Source organism: Chroicocephalus ridibundus, chromosome 5 (assembly GCF_963924245.1).
Source record: "Chroicocephalus ridibundus chromosome 5, bChrRid1.1, whole genome shotgun sequence".
Classification (NCBI taxonomy): domain Eukaryota; kingdom Metazoa; phylum Chordata; class Aves; order Charadriiformes; family Laridae; genus Chroicocephalus; species Chroicocephalus ridibundus.
This window is the reverse complement of record NC_086288.1, coordinates 66170187-66187029: the sequence shown is the minus strand read 5'-3', so window position 1 is coordinate 66187029 and position 16843 is coordinate 66170187. Positions and strand designations below refer to the sequence as shown.

Here is a 16843-nt window from a genome sequence, read left to right as displayed (position 1 = left end):
TTTTGCATAATACCATAATGCAAATCCTGCTGTTCTTCAGGGAAAATAAAAACACGGTAATATGCATATGTGTGCATCTCTTGTGTTGGGAAGGACCATAGATCTTTTATAAATCATAGTCCTAACCTCTGCTGCTCTGTGAATAGTAGTACTAAAGGAATAGCGTAACATGCACTGTCAGAATTTTTCGCTCAGTTCAAACTTTTTCACTTCCTTTTGTATATGGCTACAGCTATACCGGAGGATGTCAGGATGATGTGTTCCTTGGAAGCCATTGGTTGAGAACCACCCATGTTGGATATACATTCTGAAAGGTCTTCAGAAAATATTTGAAAGGATTGAATTAGGCACGCTCACTTTGCTGTAAAAATTTGATGCAAATGCAAATTGTTGTTTTTTCTTAATGGAAGAGAGAGGCTGAGTGTGTGTACTAGCCAGGCGTGTGTGGCGGTTAATATCACTTTCAAAGTCATGAAATAGACTTTTTAAAAAGGGTCTATACTCAGATGGAATATTTTAGTGGCTGCTGAATGGCTAAGTCTGTATGGTGAGGAGGAACTTCTTTACCCTGAGGGTGGCAGAGCACTGGAACAGGCTGCCCAGAGAGGTGGTGGAGTCTCCGTCTCTGGAGACATTCAAAACCCACCTGGACGTGTTCCTGTGCAACCTGCTCTAAGACGACCCTGCTCTGGCAGGGGGGTTGGACTAGATGTCTCCAGAGGTCCCTTCCAACCCTATGATTCTATGGTGGATCCTGAGAATACTTCAGATCATGGGTCTGTGTGTATACATTGGCTGCATCTTCACTTCCTATCAAGATAGCAATGCTAGATTGGAAACATTCATAAAAGCAAAATTGAAAGATGCTAATAAAAAAAATGAAATTAAATATTCCATCATTATATAAGATGTTTTGGGTTTTTCCCTAAATAAAATAATCAAAATGAATGTTTCTTGATATTTTGATAAAAGTATTTTTGTAGAAGATTTTAACTTTTCCTAATTAGCAAATAAATTTTCATTAAAGAAAATGAATCCATTACATTTCTCTAGTGGGAGACGAAGAATATGTATGTAGAAGAGTTTGCTTGCTTTTTTAACACCTAAACCAGTTGTTTATTACATACGTGCATATGGGTGATCATATGCCACGGAACCTCGCAAAACCAACCTAGACTGACTAACAAACTGAAAATGGGATTTATTTTATAATATGGTGACAAAATCAAACTAAGTTTTACTTTAACCGACGCCACTTGGAGACTCCAAACATTAACAATCCAACAGGTTCAGAATGTCATTCAAGAGTTAATACTACACAACCAACTTAAGAATTCTTAAGGTTTATGGCTGATGACTCACAGTCACTCACCTAGTGAGGGAGGTTCCTTGGGTGGCGTCCTGACCCAAGGGGAGAGTCCCTCACTGCAGACCTGCTGCTCCAAGGAGGACCATCTCAAAATGGCTCTCCGGTGGGGCTCCTTTTATACCCTGTTTGAATCTGATCTGTGGTAAAATTTGGTCAGGTAGCTCCCCCCATTGGATGAGGACCCCAGCTTTCTCACCTTTTGACCAAAGTGATTACCTGCTGACCACCAGCATGTGGGCGTGACAAGAGCTGTGTCAGGAAGATTTTGTGGGCTTTTGTTGTGTCTTTGTCAAGGCAGGTGCATCTGCCACAACGTATGCCCTTAAAGTTTTCAATTTTGGAATTGTCTCTTAGGAGCTAGCCTGTCGGGGGTAAAAAGAGGATGTTATTGTAGCAAGTTTAAATAATAAAATCAGAACAGGGCCATGCTTTGAGATAATGCAACACTTTAATTACCTGTTTGACTTATTCTACCTCAATTCTTAGTTTTTTCATACATGTTCCTTATCTCTGTGATTTCCTGAGGGTGATACGTGTGCGTAAAGGAGGGAAGTTCGGTATGTATCAGCTCCTCTACAGAAGTATGAGGGGGTGGGGAATGAAAAGAAGGAAAGCCTTTTCCAGTGTTGAAAGTTGTCTCTCAATCTCTGTTTCCTGCTTAACTGTGACTTGGACTTAGGAATGCACAGTGTAGGACAAAGACTGAAGAAGAGTAATTAGAATGTTGGTCAGGTCCTTTCAAAGGCCTGTGACAGTGTTTGTGGATCTTCTTTCATTTGTTGTGACGCTGCTAGTACAAATGTAGCTGGGAAGAAAAAAAGATGCTGTAACAATAGGTCGCTGACACAGCTTTATGTGGTGGAAAGTGCCTTAGTGTCTTATTCTAAGTAATTCTTATTTTTTCTGAACATCTGGTATGTTGCCCTAGTACAATAACATCAGTTTTCCTTTTCTTTCCTGCATTCAAAATATTTTTATACTTTTCAGAACGCTCTACATCCATGGCCATACAAAGCTGGATTTCATGGTCTGGTATACTGCAATTGAAAAAGCAGCAGGTACAGATGGTAATGCATTACAAGATCAGCAGCTCAGCAAAAATGATGTTCCTATTATAGTGAACAGCTGTATAGCATTTGTTACGCAGTATGGTAAGTATACTGGATTTCATTCAACCTAAGATCATTTGTATAATACCGATGCCCCCCACACCATCAGATCTTATTGAATGAGTTTATAGATTACCTAAAGTAAATCCATACCCCTTGTTAGCCTTGCTGCTCTTTGTTGTGATGGTGAAGTACACTGCTAAGCATCTGAGAATGGGCAGTATGGGGAAATGCAACTTGGTAGGTGCCCTTTATAGACACCTTCCTATTTTAAAAATTTACTTGTTTGCCTGATGTAGCTCACCCTTGGGGTCCAGTGCCTCAGTGCAGAACATGTCAGCCCTGACAATAAGCTATGTGAACTAGGAAAGGCTATGGCCTGCACTGGTCAACACATCTTCTGGGAAACTATTAACTGTGGAGATGAGTTGAGTCTTAAGGCTGCCGTTTTTTAGCATAATAGCCTAACGACCTCTAGTCAGTTACTGTTTGTTTAAGTAAATTTGGCAGCATAACTTTCCATAGCATTAGATCATATGCAGATGATGTCTGTGTCCTTTTTATTACTGCAAATTAATCAGTTTTTGTGTGAAATGCTAAAGACGTATCAACCCTGTACAAATCTGTCTTCAGGATAAATGTGTCTGTAACCTCGGTCAATTTGACAGACCCTAATTTATATTTCAGTGATTGAAGTTTAACTAAACTTGAATATGGCAACACTGCATTATGGCAAATAGTTGTGTCTGGGTTACAACTATTGCCTAAAACCAAAGAAAAAAAATGGCTTTGCTAAATTATTTTCTAATCATTAGTGATATTCTAAGTATAGTTTACACTGTTTTGTGCACTAAAAAGTTGTTAAAGCAGGGTAATTCTATCCACCACTCAGAACAATCGCTCATGAGCATTCTAAATTAAAATTCAATATCCTAATGTCTTTTAAAAAAGTTGTATCTTTATTGAAAAATATGGTTTTTTTCAGGATCAACGTTAATGGGTGTTAAAATACTCATTTGAAAGCTGAAGGAATTATTTTGTATGCATTACTTGTATGCATACATGTTTTTGTGTCATCATAAAGGTTCTGTCTTTAGTTGTGGTCTGCAGGTGACAGACAGTATCGGGTCCCACAGCTGTTCTTGACAGTAACAAATGGTAGTGCTTGTGGGCATTATAGGAAAGGTGAATTGCAAGTACATAAGAAACGATTTCACAGGTTTTTGACGGAGTACTTACCTTGACAGGCACATAAGAAAAGCAGGGTTTTGTATAAAATACGATTCTCCTTCAAGAAATGTGGGGAACACAGGAAACACCTCTACAAAGAGAAACAATGGGACTGCACAACAATGCCAGACTTACAGAAGCTAAAAAAAATAGTAAAAAAAATAAATTAATATTTTTGGCTACTCTCATATGCAGTAATTAAAGGTAGTCTTGACTGTGTTTTAGACTATGAATTTTCTTTTAAGTCGTCTTTGGCCTTTGCTGGGGTTAGTTGTTAAATAAAAGAGCGTTGGCTGCCTGCTATCTTCCTGTGAGATGGAAGATGTGAGAAAAACCAGAAAAAAAAGAATACTTTTTACTAATCTTGAGGCTTTTAAGAGTGAAATTTTTCAGGTAGGATGAATGCAATAATACTTTACTGAGTCCTAAGTTGAGTTGATCAGTAGGGTAATAAAGTAGTGCAAGTTTTGCTCATGAAAGCACCTGTTTTATGTGCAATACAATACCCGTCATCAAAACTTCTTTCCTTTACTGTGCCTTTTGAAACTATTGTTTTAGGAAGTCCTGAAGAGATATGGGGATTTAAATTGCCTGTAAAGTATTCCAGAAATTGTGATCCCAGGCTTGCTTAATATTATGATGTGTATTTTTGCAAAGAGGTCTGGTTGAGTATAAGCAGACTTGGCAGTGTTTTTACTGACAAAGTGAATATGTGCAAAGGGTCAGAGAGATTTTAGTAGGAAATATGATATGTTGACAACCAGATATGCTTTTCATATAATAATGTTTGGAATTTTTAACAGAATATTTGATGTTACATTTATTTTTCTGTCCTGTATTTCTGTAACTTAGGTTTAGGTAGCAAGCAGATCTACCTTAAGAGTGGCGATTCTTCCAATGTGGCTGAACTGCTGGAAAGCTTCAAAAAAGATGCAAGGAGTGTTAAACTAAGAGCAGGAAAACATCAGCTTGAAGATGTGACTGATGTATTGAAAAGCTTTCTTTCTCAAATAGATGACGCGCTTCTCACTAAAGAACTTTATCCATTCTGGATCTCTGCTTTAGGTAATGTATTCAATAACACTCAATACAAAAAAGGTTGTATGTACGTTTTCAGTATCTAATTTGAAGAGGCTGTCAATTACTTTCCCAGTGTTGACCTATGTTATTTGATAATCAGCAAAGAATTGTAGCGAGGAAAAAAAAAATGTTTAGAGCTTGGCTGCAGTAGACTTAACATTAATCAGAGATGATTTTATTGCCTTTAAGTGAACCGGAATAATAATAACAAATAGCGGTGTTTCCTTGACAATATATCTGTCAACAGTAGACCAATATTGTGCTGGGTCGTAGTTGGATCAGCCAAGGTAAGAAGTGATGATTAATATTTTATGGAAGCATCAATGGTAGAATTCAAGAACTAGCCAAACATTATATAGGAAAAAAGCATGTGCTCTGTCTTCTGACCATGTGTAGAAGTTTAGTTCAAAGGTGGCAAAATGTTGATGCTGTCATCTGCATGGTAGTTAAATGACAGGCTTGCTTCTGAAATTGTTCAAATATCTTTTATGAACATTCACACAAAATTATGTATATTAACAACGTAGCCATGTTAACAACTGTTACTTGGGTTTTGTTTCCTTAAAAATATTAATTTAATTTGAAAGAAAATTTAAGTGACTTCAACCCAAACTGTAACTCATGATGTATTTAAAGCATGAGGATGTGTGTCTCTGTATGGTTGAAAACAGAGTTATGAGACTACTGATACATTAATTAGTTATTCATTACATGAATTTTGATGATTTTTATAGTGTCCTTACAAAACAGCTACATTTCTATTTGTTTGTATATTGCAGTGTTTACAGACTGCAAGAAGCAAACTCTTTTCCTCCCAAACTGTGCTATAAAATTGCAGATGATGCAAAGCCATAAGAGATACATAGGAAAAGCTAAGATAGAACATTAATTTCCTCCTTAATGCATTGAAATCATATAGTTCTCTTCACTGTGTGGCGAGTTTTGCCTTTAAATATTATATTAAATATTTTTTTATTTATTTAATATTTTAAAAAATATTAAAAGCATATTCCTCTCTGATTTTGCTTAAGTTCAAACATATGAAAGTTTCTTTAGTATGAACCACTAAAAGTTTGGGAAATTCAAGTATGAATATTATATGTGTTTGACCTTTAACCTCTATTTGAACAAACTAGAGGAAAGAATATTAAGCATTTATTTACTTGCCACAAGATTGCTCATCTTATCAGAAATCAGAAAAAGCTGTACTTGTGGCGGTCTAAATTTGTTTTTTATGTATATGTATTTTATGCATAATGGTGTTACAGTGATTTAACTTCCTGATTTGTACATGGGGCTAAAATTCTGCTTCAGTTTTACAGCAGAGAATCCTCTAGTGTTATATTTAAGTGATTCCGAAAGTACTCGTGGGAAGACTAAAACACTTAGAAAGATAGAGCAGACAACGTTTAAACTGTTTTTTTGTTGTCTGTGTGTTTATTTTTCTTCCAGTTACTGAAGAAATCAAAACATAGTGCAGTAGTTAGCGCGAGTGCTAGCAGTCAGCTGGAAGAGATGAGAGTTCTTCTGTGCTTTTACTTTTCAGAAGCTTGAGAGAACCAAGGGACTGAGAGCGGAAAAGCTAAATAAATAAATTAATTAAATTTACATTAACTTTGCTCATGCCCCAAGCAGGATTATGCTCTGTAGTATCTATGCAGCACAGGGAGGTGGACTTAACGTGAAGGTAGAGAGCTGTGGCTGTGTCTCAGGTACTGTAATTCCCAAGACTGGAATTCCTGTCACTGGCTCTACCACTGTTCAGCTACGTAACTTTGTACAATTTATTCACCACCCCTTCCGCTTTGTTCTCCTCTTATCAGTCTAATATATTTGGATCTCTAAACTACTTTGGGTATTGAGGCACTTTTCCAATGAAAATAAAAAAGATGAAAAGGTCTTTTCCTTTCTGATCTCTGGGAACTCTTAGAAGTACTTTTGCACTTGTGCATACATAGATGCACTCACACATGTACACACACAAACGATAGGTTAAACATCCTTTGAGAGGAAAAGCTATCCTGGGATTTAGTCTTAAACGGTAGCAAATGGTGCTTGAATATAGAACTGTCCCTCTCTATTGCTGATACTGTTTCCCTGAACTACTCTACGCTAACAGACTTTGTAAATAGTAGATTGTCAGTATTGCCTTTATGAAGAAGAGGTTGATTGGATAAACTGTAATTTTAAATGACTAGATGATGCCAATATAGTTAATGAGAACTACAGTTGGGTTTTAGTGTGCATTGTTATTAATGCTCAATGATTATTGTTTTCTGGCAGATACACAGAATGAAAAGGAACGTGTGAGGAAGTATGGAGCTTTTATTCGGACGCTTCCACCAGTCAATAGGGCAACTTTGGCTGCTTTAATTGAACATCTTTACAGGTCAATGCAATTGATGCACTGTAGCAGGGAAATTCTTGTTCTTGTGTTCTCGGTATAACTCGGTATAACCATAAATGAAATGGGGCTTGTTTTGTTAACTGTAAGCATCAAAAGCTTACTTAGTTGTGATGATTAGTTATATTTGATTCCTTTTAATTTATAATGTGTTTTTACTTTGGTTGTAGTTTCAGCAGTAAGTATCTATAAATATCAATGGGATGAAACAGCCTTACAGTGAGAGAGGGCTGCCAGTCCAAGGAGGGTAATTTTTGATGTAGCTTCTTTATACAAACTCATTTTACCCCAGTCTGCTAATCTTCCAGAGGATTGTTGCAAATGGTTCTTGAAAGATTTTTTTTCAGGGAAAATGCCTTTCTTCTCTATTTGTATTGCACATAACTTTGAGACATAGGTACCCTTTCTGTTTGTCATTAGTGCTTTGTTTTGCAACAGAGGTAGTAGTAGACAATATCCAAAATATAAACGTGTTTAAAGCAACAAAGGTCCTGTCTTTTTCCTAGATTAAATAAGCAATAGCCAATATATAAAAAAGTGATGATTCTGCAGTGTCGTGGTTAAATAGTAACGGTTTATATTATGTTATCTATTGAACAAGTCAAATTACATTCCTGTCAAATTGTAGTGGGTAGAGAATGTGTAGAATCTTTTCTTTGCAGGATTTTGTGCTCGGAAATTACATCGCATAACCAGGTACCTAGCAGATGTCCTTTAAAAACTATTCATATGATTATTAAATTGATTGGTGCTGTTATTGGGATAAAGATTATAGCAAGTATTGCACTTAACGATGTTTCTAAGCATATCCAGTTCAGATTTATTAATATGCTTTTTTTATTTGTTCTGAAAGTAGTTTGAATTCATGTGTGTAACAGCCAAAATTCTGAGATACTTTAAAGTGTTTACTTCTAAAAGAGGACACATTATGTAAACAACAGAACTGATATGGAAACTTTACCATAAGTATAAAGCTAAGTAGGATCTCGTTTCTTTCCATGTTTTCTTTGATCGTAGATCATAAGTTTGTAGGATATACTTGTATAACGTAATATAGCAAAGCTGTACGTAGCGGTGGTGTGGCCTCACCTTGAGTGCTGCATGCAGTTCTGGGCCCCACAATTTAAGAAGGATGTAAAGGTCCTTGAATGCATCCAGAGGAGGTCAATAAAGCTGGTGACAGGGCTGGAAGGCATGTCCTGTGAGGAGCAGCTAAGGACTTTGGGCTTGTCTAGTTTGGAGAAAAGGTGGCTGAAGGGTAATCTCATTGCTCTCTACAGCTTCCTGAGGAGATCAGGTGGAGAAGGGAGGTGCTGAGCTCTTCTCCCTGCTATCCGGGGATAGGACATATGGGAACGGTTCAAAGCCGCATCCGGGGAGGTTCAGACTTGATATTAGGAATCATTTCTTTACTGAGAGGGTGGCCAAACACTGGAACAGGCTTCCTAGAGGGGTGGTCGATGCCCCAGGCCTGCCAGTGTTTAAGAGGCATTTGGACAATGCCCTTAATAGCATGCTTTAACTTTTGGTCAGCCCTTAAGTGATCAGGCAGTCAGACTAGATGATTGTTGTAAGTCCCTTCCAAACTGAACTATTTTATTCTATTTTTATTCTATTCTATTCTAAATAATTTTGATATCACATAAGATGGAGACAGAAAGTTTTCATTTCTGTAATGAGATGTGAGATAAAGAATATAAAGAAATAAATACAAAAAAGAATAAGTAATAATAGATATTTTTATTGCATTTAATGTAGTTATTCTTTTTGAAATGCACTCCATATTCTGTTGAGGAGCCTCAGGCAATTAAAGGAACAATGAAACCTTCTAACTGTGTGGTTTTTTTCCTTCAACAGGGTGCAGAAGTGTTCTGAAATTAATCATATGAACCCTCACAATCTAGCCATGGTGTTTTCCTCATGCTTATTTCAAACTAAAGGCCAAACTAGTGAAGAAGTCAATGTAATTGAAGATCTAATTAAAAATTACGTGCAACTTTTTGATGTAGGTATCTTTATATAAAAGTGTCCTAATTGCTCAGCTGTTAGGCACGCTAAAATATAGAAATGTTTTTAAAGATGATCTTGCTATTAGTTACACTGTCTGAGAATCTGCAGGGCTTTTGAATTCAGTGGACATTGTTCTTTGTCTGCTTTTAAAGCCTGTGTAGGAAAGACTATATTTATAGGATTACTGTGACATACTGTTTTTGAAAGTGGTGCACGTTCTTGTTGACAACAGCATACCAATTGTAAGAAAATTTTAAGATTATGTCTATTAATACTAAATTACTAAACACTAAATAATAAAATAATACTTCTATTCAAATTTTATGGGCCTGATCAGTACTGAAGCATGGAAGAATTCTATGTTCTTAGTTTCTGAGCTGTGGTTACAATAAAGACTAGCGAAAGTGTTTGATTCCTTAGGCCTAGAAAAGAACATTAAATCCAGTGTGATAGAAAAAATACGACTAGCAGCAATTCGTATTAGACATTTTGGTTTAGAGTTTACTGTGCCATTGTAATGTTGTTTGGCAGTTTTTCATGGAGTCCTCTCTCTTCTAATACGTATTTGGTAAAGGTTATACTAATGAGTCCCATCAATGAACAGTCACCTGTTTCTGACTGACAGAATATTTTGCGTAGCTGCTTCTACAAGAACATGATTAACAATATTGTTAATTGTAACAATATTTATTATTGTTATATTATTATTAATTATTTACTATTGTTAGATGCAAGCATTCCTCTATATTTATATTCATATTTATCTTAGTTTATTATATTAAATAAGTCTTTGCTACTTTATGTTGTAATTTTTATACTAGCTCTCTTATTAACTGATCACAAATGATCCATTTTAAACAGATAAATGAAGACCAGGTCAAACAAATGGATATAGAGAACAGCTTTATTACTAGGTGGAAAGACACTCAGGTAAGTGGCAAACCTCAAGTGGTATGAAAATAATTTTAACAAAGACTATTTTGTTGTTTATGGGGTTTTATACCTAGATTTCTAAACGTAAATTTCTAAGTTTGTATAGTGACCGGTGTTAACTACAGAGCTGAGCGAAATAAAATTAAATAAAAGAGGAGGCATAAAGTGATAATGCAAAACAGTTCTGTGTAAAGCATACTGTGGAATTATGTTCTGGCCTAAGCACTGGGATAGTTTACAGGTTGCTACGTATTTTTACTAAGCTTCATAAATTGTACTAGAAGGAAATGGTCAACATTTGCAAGTGTGAAAGCGATGACACGTCTTTTTTTAATTTTAAACATGCTTATTAAATACCTTCAAGTGTATATTAATAGTTTTATTATTTCATGAGCTTTGAGTATACATGGTCTCTCTTCATTAGAGTTTCACCATCCCTTTGAGTTTAAAGCATCTGAATCTTTAGCTGCATCCTATTTCTAAAACCCCAAAGCACAAATATTATTTGGGGAAACTTCAGACACATACTAATAGTCAAACTGAACTTTGGGATACAATATAAGAAGATCTTATGCCACTTATTATCATTTTGAGTTCCAGTCTTACCTGTAACAGCTTTAGAGTAACTTCAGAGTGGTAAGAAACAGCCAAATGATAACATGTTTCACTGTCTGAATGGTATTTGTGTACAGTCCTAATTAAAGCAAAAATTGGTAAATTTCATACTACTACTAAGGTGGTTGGATTAAGAGAGGTAAAAGGAAATGCAGGGAGCTTAAAAGCTTCTCCAGAAATCTGAAGTAGTGGAGGAGAAGCTTTTAGTGATTTTGGAGCTTATTGGGCTTTAGAAACTAATAGAAAGCTAGGAAAAAAAAATCTATAATGCTTTGTCTGCTGGCTGCCTTCCCCCTTCCAGCAACAGTTTAGTGGTACATTGTAAGCCATCATTAAGAAGAACGGGTCTTGCAAATAAATGTTGAAATTGCATGTTCTGTGAATTGCTGTCTGGAGTCTTATTTTTATCTCATATTGCCTTATTGTCTGGGTCAGAGTGGCACGAAGATTTCTGAGCATCATGACCTACTGTGAGTGTACATATACAGGGTATAATGCTTTTGGTGCCTGTAGGGGAGTGACCAAGTCACTGGGAAACAGTTTAAAGTTTATTTCTAGTGTCTGTCTTGCAGAGTGGAAACATCTGCCTTGGTAATCATAAAAAAAAAAAAAAAAACCAACCACACACAACCCAAATTTGATATCCCTAAGAGCATTCTGCAAGGCAGGTGTTGGACTATCTTTATGGAACTTATTAATTTTGGGGTCCAGGAGAAGGACCTTACTGAGATTACAGTATAAAATTTTGAAGCCTAAGATAGTGAAAATGCATAGACTTCTAAATAAATAATTTCTGTGGTTTTGGAACCAAAAAAATTGTTGTTACAGCTTGTTACACTATTAACATTTCACAAGCAGCTCTGGGAAGCTGTAATAGTTAAATATCCGTAATACCATCTGGAAAAATGAGGGAAATATGAGAGGAGTTTCATGAGCGGAGAAAGAGATAGTGGAGAGATTTTGATTAGGTAGAGAGAAAGAGGTAGAAAGGAAACTTAAAGGCTGTTGATAGATTGAATAATATAGTAGCAATTGCTGGCAAGTTGGGTTTGTCTAAAACTGAAGCTGTGAGAAATATAGAGAAGACCCAAATAAACTGGTTTTGTTCTGTAATTTTTCCAGCCTAGATAAGACTAAAAAATCACCTTTATGAGGTGTATTGTATTTAGAAGGATGCCTATTGAAGAAAAAGACAGAGACTTGCTTTTGTGTTGCTTTTTTTTTTTTTTTTAATTAAAAATCTAGGCTTTCTAAAATTGGTAAATTTTTTTGCCAAAAATCTTCTAGCACATGAAAAGCTAGTCCTCCTAAATTTTAAACTTTATAATCAGATTGGAACCTTCATGAATAATTGGGTCTGTTTGGACTGGTTTCCCTGGGATTCTCCAGGTTGTTGGAAGGAGAAGTTATAGAAAGATCGAACCAGGATTTTAACTGTTCTTCTTTTGCTCTCAGCAAGATCTCTAGCATTAATAATCAACTTTCTGAATTGATGGTTACACCTACTGTGCTAATAGACTCTGACTTGATTCTCGTAACACACATGGTTAAGCTTTAAATTCTTTACAAAAACAGTAATATCACTTTAACCTTAAAAATGAAACAAAATCTGCTACCTCATCACAGAATTGTCGTAGAATCATAGAATATCTCAAGTTGGAAGGGACCCAGAAGGATCATCCAGTCCCAACTCCCTGCTCCTCACAGGACTACCTAGAACTTAACCATATGACTAAGAGCAACATCCAGATGCTTCTTGAAGGTGCCAGATGCCATAGTTTGGTGCCATGACCTGGGGAGCCTGTTTCAGTGACCGACCACCCTCTTAGTGAAGAATCTTTTCCTGCTGTCCAATCTGAACTTCCCCTGACACAGCTTTATTCCAGTTGTCTAGGATGGAAGGAGCCTGTTGAGTTCATCTAGTCCAGTTAACACTGCTCTCAAGTACGGCCTCTTAAAGTAGGTTACCTAGGACTGTGTCCTGTCAGATTTTGAGTATCTCCGAGGATGGAGTCTCTCTGGGCAACCTCTTCCAGTGTTTGCCTACCCTCACAGTATAATTATTTTCTTGTGTTTAGATTGAATGTTGTGTGTTTTTAATTTGTGCCCATTGCCTCTTGTCCTGTCACTGGATGTCACTGAGAAGAGTATCTCAGTTTTCGTCATTCCCTCCCATCAGATATTTGTACACAGTGGTGAGATTCCCCCCAAGCTTTCTCTTCTCCAGGCTGAGCAGTCTCAACTCTTTCAGCCTCTTCTTATATGAAAGATGCCTTCATCATCTTGTTGATTCTTTACTGGACTCTCTGCAGTAGTTCCAGGACACTTGTACTGAGGAGCCTGGCACTGGACACAGTACTCCAGGTATGGCCTCAGCAGGGCTGAATAGAAGGGAAGAATCACCTCTTTCGACCTGCCGACAGTGCTTTGCCTAATGTAGCCCAGGAGGCTGTTGGCATTCTTTTCTGTGAGGGTGCTCATGATCAGCTTGTTTTATACTAGGACATCAAGGTCCTTGTTGGCAAAGCTCCATTCCAGCTCATTGTCCCCCAGTGTGTACTAATACCTGGGATTATTCCTCCCAAAGTGCAAGGCTTGGATTTCCCCTTGTTGAACTTTATGAGGTTCCTCTCTGCCCAGTCTGAGGTCCTTCTAAATCTATCAGCCACTCCTCCCAGTTTAGTACCATCTGCAAACTTCTTGAGGATGTGCTCTGTACCATTATCCAGGTCGTTGATGAAGATTAATGGTCTCCTGGCTGTTCAGCCAGTTTTCATTCCACATTACTGTCTACTTATCTAACCTGCACTTTGTCAATGATGATGATATGGGGGACACTGTCAAAGAGCTTACTAAACCGGAGGTAAACAACATCTGCTGGTATCCTTTCACCCACTAGTATCTTCACTGTAGAGGACTATCAGTTTCGTTAAGCCTGACTTTCCCTTCATATTTCCAGTTTATAAATCCATGCTGATGAATCCAAATCACCTTGTTCTCATTTGTGTGTTTGGAAACGCTTTCCAGGAGGATTTTCTCCACCACTTTCCCAGGGACTGAGGTGAAGTTGACCAGCCTGTAGTTCCCCACATCTTCCTTCTTGCTCTTCTTGAAGACGGGATCAATGCTTGTGCTTCAATGCTTGTGCTTCTCTTGAGTGACTTTACAGTGATACCAGTGAGATTCCTTGGCACTCGTGGGTCCTACTTGTCAGGCTCCAAAGACTTATGTACATCTAGTTTCTTTAAGTGCCCTTTAACCTGGTCCTCCACTACAGAGGGAAATCTTCATTGCTCCAGACCTTCCCTCTAATTTCAGGGGCCTGGGGTTCCTGAAGGTCCATATTACCAGTAAAGACTGAGGCAAAGAATGCATTGAGTACCTTAGCCTTTTCTGTGTGATTTGTCACCTGGTCCCCCACCCTATTCAGCAACGGGCCCGTGTTTTCCCTAGTCTCCCTTTTGCTGTTCACGTGCTTGTAAAATCCTTTCCTGATTCCTTTGCATCCCTTGCAAGCTTCAACTCAAGGTCAGCCTTGGTTTTCCTAACCTCATTCCTGCCCAACGGGACAGTAGCTCTGCACTTTTCTTGGGTTACCTGCCTCTGCTTCCATCTCTTCTACATTTGTTTGTATGTCTGAGTTCAATCAGGAGCTCTTTACTTATCCTTTGAGGCCTCATAAATAGGAAGGGATTATTTGCAGTGCTTTACAGTACTTAAAATTTCGAAGGTAGCAGTGAAAAGGCTTCTTATTTTTAGGTGGTATGCAACTGTCAAATTTGTTCTCATTCATTCTTAACACATTGCTAGAAATGACTACTTTTAGTTTCAGAGAGAATGCTTGTACAAGTAGAACAGAAAATTGAAGAAAATGGCACTTCCTACTTCAGTTTTAAGGGAGAGATTGGACTAAAAAGAAATGCATTAGGAATAGTACTTAAATGCCTACATTTGAAAATCTATTTTTTTCATCCCGTGGGAAAAAAGTTCTCCAAAGAATGTGGTAAATAAGTGCTAAATACTTAGATACGATGCATAAGAGAGTCTCAGATGGATATGGAGTCTGCGTACTCCTAGATATGACATGTCACTGATATTAAATTTCACTAAATTGTGTTAGCACCTGGGTGTATCTGTAAATTTTTGCTGTATTCATTAAATGCTTTCTCAGATAATTTCTAGAATAAGTTATTACACCGCAGCTATGATTTCCATCTCAGCATTGCTGCTTTTTTTTTTTTTTCCTGGCAAAAGGTCTCGTGTTTGCCAGGTTCAGGCAAAAGGTCTTAAGTTCACGAGGGCTAGCCTTACCTGAGGTGCAGAAGCAATCCTTGGCTCGCTCTGTGATTTTGGGACCCCAGTTTCTCAGGGCAGAGACCTGACCAGAGTGTGTCCCGGTTCTTTCCAGTGCCATGCTGTTAGGTTGCTAGTGGCATGACCTCAGGCATTGTGTCATGTGAGAAGCAATATTTCCATTTTAAGAATTTAGATCATGGCTCCTGGATCCCTGTTGTACTGTTCTGTCCCAGATTAAGCGCTTAAATTACTTGTGAAATGGATAGGGAAAGGAGACTGGGGTCTTAACAGTCAGCATGTTGCACAGGAAGCTTTCTGACCTGATTGTTTTGAGAATTCATATTGTGAAATCAAACACAGAAAAATCTGTTTAGTCTCTTTTTGCATTGCTCAACGCCTAGTGTGAGAAAACACTTTGGATTTCCATATGAACTGTTACATAAACAAATATCTGCATGCTAGATAATCTCAACGTGAAAAGGAGACAGAAAATAATTTTTCAAATGAAAAATTATTGTAGTAAATTACAACCTTTTTCACCCTTCTAGAAATATTTTACGATTAAGACATAATCAAATATTTTATGCTATATTGTTTGTATTGTATGGGCAAAATGGACTTGCACTATACATTGTGTACATTGTTTTATGGCTTTATTCTTTAAAATATTTTTTTTTATGACTTGAATGTCATAAAATGGAAAATAGTATACAACGTGATTGACTTCCCTGTTTCCCAAATAGGACAATGATCTCAACTTAAAGCTGTCGTTGATGTTCTTCTCCCTATGAAGAAAATAAGTAATGCAAAATTCCTAGAACAAACTTGGTCACTTGGGCATTTTAAAATTATGTGTCTGAAGTGATTCCAGGTTCGTACTTGGAAAACATGAATTCTTAATATTCAGTACACTTTTTCACCACCTGTTATGAGCAAAATCGTAACTGAGCTGCTGGATTTTATTAATTAATCTCTGTCAACATTGTATCTGAAGACCTCATGAAATGCTGAGTTTGAGTTAGAAAATGTTTTGGGGTCTTAGCAAATCCTCGGTATCTTTATTCTGTATGGCATTTTGTGGAAAAAGAGCCACCAGAAGTCAAGACAGCAAATATGAACTCAGGAGACCTTTGCTGTTTGAGAGCACTTGCCCCAGAGATAACGGCTTTTCTTTTTAGCTTTCTAAACAAGCAATGGACGTTGGAACAAAACATCTACCTTTTAATGGTTGATAAATTGAAGTTCGAACTGCTTTTAAGGCTAGGGACTGCATTGTTTCTGTTATGTCAGCCTATTACCCCTTGAATATAACAACTGAGGAATGCAGTCCTCAAGAGCCTGACTGTCTGACTGTCATTTGTGGCAATTTGATTCTGACCATGAACTGAATTAAGCTGTGAAACATTTTTTGCCAGTTGCCAATTTTTCTGTAGTAAACATGATTAATGTAACGAGTGTTTCAATTTATAAATACATTTTTCTGAAACTCCATGTGCACATAACCTGTGAAACGCATGGATATCTAATGCCTGGGACCACTTGAGTGCAGAAGGGGGTAATCCTGATCAAAGGTGATACATTTGCTATTATTTCAGAGTATTTCCTGCCTGAAGCCCACTGATTAAAGAAGCTTCTTCTAGGTGGTTACAAGTATGTTTTGAGATTTTGTATATAACTTTTTCTCTAGAAGAATTCAACATTTCCCTAACTCTGCATGGTGTTGTCCGTAGGTTTTGCTGGGGAAATACATTAGAGCCAGACCCGGACTAACACTAAGTGCTTTTGAAAAAGACTGAC

The 16843-nt window shown here is 37.2% G+C and overlaps 1 protein-coding gene across 1 annotated transcript in view; it reads left to right on the top strand.

Annotated features, from left to right (window-relative positions):
• ARAP2 (ArfGAP with RhoGAP domain, ankyrin repeat and PH domain 2) overlaps positions 1-16843 on the top strand; it is a 131270-nt gene that overhangs the window by 78267 nt on the left and 36160 nt on the right. Inside the window, exons 19-23 of the mRNA XM_063336482.1 lie at positions 2357-2520; positions 4561-4773; positions 7072-7177; positions 9050-9197; positions 10064-10132. Of these exons, the coding sequence (XP_063192552.1) occupies positions 2357-2520; positions 4561-4773; positions 7072-7177; positions 9050-9197; positions 10064-10132 (700 nt within the window). The remainder of the gene's footprint in view (positions 1-2356; positions 2521-4560; positions 4774-7071; positions 7178-9049; positions 9198-10063; positions 10133-16843) is intronic.